The 7523-nt window shown below is 42.9% G+C and overlaps 1 protein-coding gene across 2 annotated transcripts in view; it reads left to right on the top strand.

The window, feature by feature from the left end:
* The window catches only part of xpr1a (xenotropic and polytropic retrovirus receptor 1a), an 87211-nt gene extending 80035 nt beyond the window's left edge, over positions 1–7176 (top strand). For both annotated transcript variants that reach the window (XM_063891160.1, XM_063891161.1), the window contains 4 exons: positions 1899–2065; positions 2180–2319; positions 2914–3138; positions 4246–7176. In XM_063891160.1, the coding sequence (XP_063747230.1) occupies positions 1899–2065; positions 2180–2319; positions 2914–3138; positions 4246–4303 (590 nt within the window). In that variant the 3' untranslated portion in view covers positions 4304–7176. The remainder of the gene's footprint in view (positions 1–1898; positions 2066–2179; positions 2320–2913; positions 3139–4245) is intronic.
* The last annotated feature ends 347 nt before the right edge of the window (positions 7177–7523 follow it).

Here is a 7523-nt window from a genome sequence, read left to right as displayed (position 1 = left end):
GGAAGAAGAGGAGGAGGACAGAGGAGAGGAAGAGGAAGGGAGAGATGGAAGAGATGAGAGGACAGATTATAGAGGAAGAGGAGATGCAGGCTACAGGGAAGGAGACAAGAGGAAGAAGAGGGGAAATGAGAGGACAGGGGGACGAGAAGAGAAGGAAAGGTGGAGGGACGAAGAGGTTAAAGGAGGAGGAGAGGAAGGGAATAAGAGGTGAGGAGCAAGAGAAGGATGAAGAGGAGGAGGAGGAGTAATTACCGGCGCTGGTCTGAACACATGTCTGCTGGACGCGGCTGGAATAGAGATGAGCTGACAGCTTTATAACTTCATCTCATGTTCTGACCCCACACACACACACACACACACACACACACACACACACACACACACACACACACACACACACACACACACACACACACACACACACACACACACACACACACATCAATGAAGGTAAAGACACATGGCTCTCGGCTTGAACTCTCCTGCTGCAGTTCATATTTACACCAGGAGTTAGCTGGCTGTGATTGGTCAACCGCACAGACTGTATTAGAGCGTTAGCCAATAGGAGCGCGAGTGTTACCTACTGATGAGACTGCTGTGTGTGTGTGTGTGTGTGTGTGTGTGTGTGTGTGTGTGTGTGTGTGTGTGACAGGACTAAGTGACCACAGTTAACCCTTACTGAGCGTCCAATCAATGCCCCTCTCCGGTGTTTAGCCTTTAATGGTCTGGTGGATAACCATCACATCAGCCTCACACTCACTGAAGGGTTAAATACTCCCTCCCTCTCCGGCTGGAGGGAGTCACACGGTGGGATATCCTCCGGTGAGGGGAGTCTTTGTGCAGGACGGAGTTTAATCTACGGCCGAGACCCTCTTGTCCCCTCGCTCACACGGAGTATAAAGCAGGCAGTAACTCTACGTTAGAGATGTTAGCGCTGCTCCCCGGCGTCTGTCTGGCTGCCGGAGGAGCTGTGTGTGTGTGTGTGTGTGTGTGTGTGTGTGTGTGTGTGTGTGTGTGTGTGTGTGTGTGTGTGTGTGTGTGTGTGTGTGTGAGGCCTCACAGTGCTGAGTTATGTCCCAATGCAAATCACACCCACAGAGATCGTGCAGACACACACATATACAGACAGTGGCACACACATGCATACACACACATGCATACACACACAAGCAGACACACACATGCATACACACACATGCAGACACACACATGCAGACACACACATGCAGACACACACATGCATACACACACACACACACATGCAGACACACACATGCAGACACACACATGCAGACACACACATGCATACACACACATGCAGACACACACATGCATACACACACATGCAGACACACACACGCAGACACACACATGCAGATGTCAGGGTCTCCAGTGTGTTAAAGGCGGTGCTGCAACATTAGATTGTGGAGTTTCATAATTGAAATAGCTACCTTTCATTCTGAAGGTGCAAAAATAAATACCTTTTAAATGTTTGTGACTTCTCTTTATCTGAGGCTGGATAAATTCACCAGTTATAAAATACATTTGAAAAAGGACATCCTATACACATATATTCTACACAAACTACGCTGTGAGTGATTTTTAAATGAGGTTTTTGATATATTTTATCAGACTGTACTTTCATTGGATATTGGTCCACATACTAATCCATGGAAATGGATCACTGCCGTGTATTCATGGCAGCAGGGCTCCCTCCGGTGGTCAACTTAGTTCCTTCATGTCAGAATATAGTTTACATTACATTTCAATTGGTTTACGCTTCAATCCAAAGTGCAAAGAATCCAACTCCGATCGACAAGGAAACGATATTCCCTTGAACCAGGGATACCATTTGAAATGACTCACTTTTGGTGTGTGTTCCCTGTGTGTGATTTCAGAGCAGGGCCACACGGACGCTGACATGTTCTTCTACCTGCTGGTGGTGTTCTCCAGCATCAGCTCGCTCTACACTCTGATCTGGGATCTGCGTATGGACTGGGGTCTGTTCGACCGCGGCGCCGGAGAGAACACCTTCCTGAGAGAGGAGATCGTTTACCCTCACAAGGTACACTGAGCTTCTGAGAGGACAGCTTCAACACACTACACCAGGATTTATTTTACCTGTATTTATTTTACACCTAACCCCCCCCCCCCCCCCCCCCCCCCCCCGTGTCTCCAGGCGTACTACTACTGTGCGATCATCGAAGATGTGATTCTGCGTTTTGCCTGGACGATCCAGATCTCCCTCACCACCACCACGAAGATCCACTCTGTGGGCGACATCGTTTCCACGGTGCTCGCCCCCATGGAGGTCTTCAGGTGGGGGTCACACTGCTTCCTGCTTACACACACCTGAAGACACACACAGGGAGCGTCTAACTGGACAACAGGGATCAAATGTTCCCTCCTTTTATCAAATGTTTACTCTAACACATACATGACTGAGACAACGACAACACGCCCTGCAGCAGGAGAGCTGCAGGGAGCATAAACCCTCACATGTATGTAATAAGTATATCCCATAAGTACAAATACAGAAACATTTCCCTTTACCTTACTGCATACCAATAATGTGTGTTTGAAAGGAATATAACCCCCCCCCCCCCCCCCCCCCGTTACATTAAAATCTCACATTCAAATAACGTGGCGTGACCATAATGACATGCAGTACTGCCAAAGCATTCTCAAACACAACACGCATGTTCAGACTTCCTAAAGTATTGAAAATAAAAACAAGGTATGTTTTTAATATCGTATCCCTTAGAGTGATATCAAATAAACGACCAACAGAAATCCTGCAGGTGGATCATAGGTAAATGTGCAGGATAGAGCCAGGTAATGGCAGCCCTAAGTAATCAGCAACACGTTTAAAGGGATGTGTATCATTCACCGTCTCCCTCTCTCTCCCCGCAGGCGCTTCGTGTGGAACTTCTTCCGCCTGGAGAACGAACACCTGAATAACTGCGGTGAGTTCCGGGCGGTACGGGACATCTCCGTGGCCCCGCTGAACGCCGACGACCAGACGCTGCTGGAGCAGATGATGGATCAGGACGACGGCGTCCGCAACCGCTCGGGCAAGAAGACGTGGAAGAGGTCGTACAGCCTGTCTCTGCGGCGCCCCCTGCTGTCCGCCTCACAGTAAGACACTCACACGCTTTATGTCAGTCTGATTAAGGAACTCAGAGGATCAGAAGTCCAAGTTACCGCGCACAAAATCTGATGCCTTGTCAACGGGTGGTTGGAATTTGTTTTCCATGAAACACATTTATGAAATACACCAGGCTTTGTCAGGATGCGTTTATGGTCCCTGGTGCTTTCACTGTCCACCTCACGTTTTCAACTTCCTAAATAAAAATAGAAATCAAATTGGAAATGCACATTTAAGGTAAAAGCTATCATAAAGATCAAACAGCGGCATGAGACCGGCCTGTCCGGCTGAAAACAGGGATTCCACACTGATTTCATCATTAGTTTTCAGGAATTAAAAAACAGATTCTAATTTAAATAATGAGAGACATTTAGCAATAGCTAGCTCGATCATTTAGCTTGTAAGATATTGAGTAGACAAACTATCTTGTGCTATAGTGATCGTTAGCATGTAAAGCCAAAAGCTAACATTAGCTAGGTAGTTTGAACGATAGATAGCTAATGCTCGCTAGTTAGCTTGATTGCTAAGGTTTGCTAGCTAAATAGCACACTGACAGGTTTGATGTCACTAGTTTCACTTGTTTTTAAAAATGTCAGCACTGTGGACCTTTGTCTCCGTTCAGAGTTATTATAAACTGTAGAATTTACCTTCAGTATGAATGTTTTCACAGGTAGATGGAAACGTAGCTAGCAGCTAGCTATCATTTAATAGTTAGCATGATAGCTAACGCTCGCTAGCTCAACAGCACACTGACAGGTGGAGTGAGTCTCTAGTGGAACTTGTTTTTAAAAATCTCAGCACTGTGGGAAACAAAGCTACTTTAATATGCAAATCAAGCAAACTAGGGTTCTGTTTTTAGGCCGGAGAGAGTATAAATATGTAGTGTGTAGTTTATTCTGCATCCAAATACATAAAGCTGCACACTTCTGTAGTGAGAAAGGGATCGCTTCCATCGACTACATGTAGCATATCATCAGCACTATTTTCTTTATCCACATTGAAGGTAGCAAATGTACCCTTTAGCTATTTGTAGAAATGCTAATAATATGCATCGAAATGCAGGATAATAATACTAAAGCTTTTCCCTCCAATTCCAGATCAAAAAAGGACACAAAGGTGCTAATCGAAGATACGGATGATGAGGCCTTCAGCTGAGTCAACACTATACACACACACACACACACACACACACACACACACACACACACACACACACACACACACACACACACACACACACACACACACTTATAAAGACCTCCTTTATACTAATAAAATTAGTGACCTTCAGCTAAAACCTTTAAGACTCTTTGGATAATTTACCTCATTTTACATCCCTGTGAGTATATGTGGTCTTTATAAGTATAGAGAAACACACACACACACACACACACACACACACACACACACACACACACACACACACACTAAAGTAGAAACACATGAAATAAACCTGCTGAAGCACAAACAGTGTAATATCTACAGACGGTCGTGACGGGAGATCTTCTGCACACACGTGGAAACACACACTGCCTGGGATTGTTTTTTTAAAGGACTTTTTATTGTGTTTATTTTGAGATCTTTGTATTTCTTTCTTTACTTTTTCCTGAAGCTGCATAGACGACTGTTTACACGCCTCTTTTCTAACGACACTAGATCAACAGGGAGCAGTCAAGCCAATCAAAACGGGATATTAGCCTCTAACCACCGGAGGAAGGACTCAGCATATCAAACCCAATCAACTGCTTTCAGCTCGTTGATTCTTTTATACTCCTTCTTTGTTTCTTCTTGAGTTGTATTAACCTCAGAGTACAATCACACCCTGGAGGCACTTGCAGGAAAAGTGCATTTAATACACAACAACTTGTACACAACGGATGTTTTGATTCAAACATGTCTGTGAAGTTGCTTTGTAATATATTTAATACATTTGATTGTGCATTATTACTCTGTTGTACTTCTACATGTGTTCTTTGTACTAGTGCCGAGCCTCCACTCGATGATTGTCGTGTATTTTATAAACTTCTGAATGTTCTTCTCCGCCACGTTTTTAATACGCTCTTAGTTAGACCTCAGATTGAAGCGACCTGTGAATCATCTCAAAGTGCCCGTGTGTGTCTCTGTTGTTTCCTTTGCATTAACTACCAAAGCTTTGTTTCTATGAATGTGTCCATGCAGACAACGCTCCTTTATGATTGTTCGTTTTACTAATGTGCGCAGCTGTCTTGTTGGAAATCCCAGTAATATGAGGAGAAGTGTGTCAAATATTATGTGATTAACTGCTTTAAAGGTTTAGTTTAATTGTTGCTATGCCGATGGTTCACAAACTAGGAGCGCTTTTATTGAATTAATCTGATTAATGAAGGTTTAAATAGACAGACTAGGCTGGCTAGCATAAGTTAGCTATCCTTGTGAGCTAGTTTTGTTAACTAGCTTTATTAAGACAGACTTACAAAATGTAAAAATGCGTGCGACATGATAGCAAAGAGCCATTTGTATATTAAGACCTGAGTGTGTGTTGTCAGATCGGGCTACTTCTTATTTAATGGCGCATATGACAAAACGTTTTGGGGAAGCTCATGCTAATTACGGCTAATTTTTGTAGGGTCGTTGGCGGCAACAAAAAGTACTTATATTAGTTATTAATTCAGCCAATTGGAATTGGAACCATCCCATTTTAGTTTCAAACTAAATGGACAATATTCCCAGCTAATATTTGGGACTAAAAGATGTGGTGAATATCTTGAGGTTTTGGCGACTTTGAGGCTCTTTTTCAACAATCGGGTTGCAATCAAATCTCTCTTTCACAGTCTGTATAATCTGTGACACGTTTTCACCACTTCATGTTGTTTGTTTGTATGTTCATTCATTTAGCACTTTTAAAACACATTTCAATCAATGTTCCGAGGAAATGTATTAACCAGGAGAAACGTGCTGTACATCTGATATCCTCTATAAGTTATTATTAAACCAGCAGCTCAAACTTAAAGAGCTGCTCCTTATCATTTCAAATGCTGTTTAACTTCCTGTTTGACCCCCCCCCCCCAGCTGCAGCACAGAAATACTTCTGTTTGTAGAAAACTGAACAGCTTCTGTGTGCAAAGAGCTAGAAAAATATGTAAAAAATGTAGAAGGGTAGCTTCCTGCATCATTATAACACACACACACACACACACACACACACACACACACACACACACACACACACACACAGCAGATAGTTTTGTATAAAGGCTGTTGTCTTGCCTGCATGCTGCTTTAGTTCCCATTGTACATAGCTCTTAATTTATTACATGTATATTAGCGATCATTGTGGCCACCGTGACAATGGTTGATTTCATACTTCGAGACAAGCAGTATTTTTTAAGGAGAACGAAGAGGGGAGGTGATGTTGTTCTGATCCTGCACTCATGTTGACAATGTGTTTGTACAAAAAATAATAGATCCACAGAGAAGTGGAGACTGTGATTGGTTGTTTGTCGTCGTCTTTTTTCAAGGCTTTCAGCGTCCAGGAGGAGCTGTGGTACTCTGTGTGTACATCTGTGAATGTGCATGAAAACAATACTGTGTTGTAAAACCGCCCTGCTGACAGAAGCACTTTGACCCAAGCTCCAAAAAACCTGCCTGAACATCTCCTGGATTTTATTTGAAGCATTTCTGACGGTGCTTCTCTGTAAGACAACGTGTGTGTAACCCACATCAGGGTTATTTTGTACAGCCCCCCCCCCCCCTGATGTTAAAGTGCTCGATGTTTCCTCTCGATGTTGTTTCTCTGATCCAGTGATAGAGCTGTAGTTTGGTAGGCTGTACTTTGATGAGACAGATGTTAGATAAATACATCGTGGCTTAAATGTGATTTTAAAGAAAGGAGAGTCTCTCCTCCCTGGAGTCCGTTTTTCAGAGTAGTTTGTACATGTTTCGTGTGAAACTCCGTCCTGCGATGGTTCTGATGGTATTTGTATTCATGTAAACACTTTGGTGATCCTGTCATATCTGGGTTTTATAAACCACGGTTATTTTTAAAACTCGCTCTGACTCTCGACTCGTTTTTCTGCTGCTCTTTCAAAAAGGCATGATTGCCCATCATATTACAGCGTATCAACAGATGTCATCACATTGAGAATCGTATGCCATGAAAAATAAAAGTAGTTATTGAAATATCTCCCAAAAACTCACAAGTATTATATGTTCTTAAACTGTAAAATGAAAATAAGTGCCATTAAAAAAAACAACACATTTTTCTTTAAATCAGTTCGGCCAAAAACAGAAATCAGTAACCTCATCTGATGTTCTGTTCTGAGGCATACTGGTTTCAAATTTCTGACATACTAGACTTTTTCTACGACAGTATTGTTTGGAAATTTGGAAAAAAAAT

The sequence above is a fragment of the Eleginops maclovinus genome, chromosome 9 (genome assembly GCF_036324505.1).
Source record: "Eleginops maclovinus isolate JMC-PN-2008 ecotype Puerto Natales chromosome 9, JC_Emac_rtc_rv5, whole genome shotgun sequence".
Lineage (NCBI taxonomy): Eukaryota > Metazoa > Chordata > Actinopteri > Perciformes > Eleginopidae > Eleginops > Eleginops maclovinus.
This window is presented reverse-complemented; position numbering and strand designations above follow the sequence as displayed.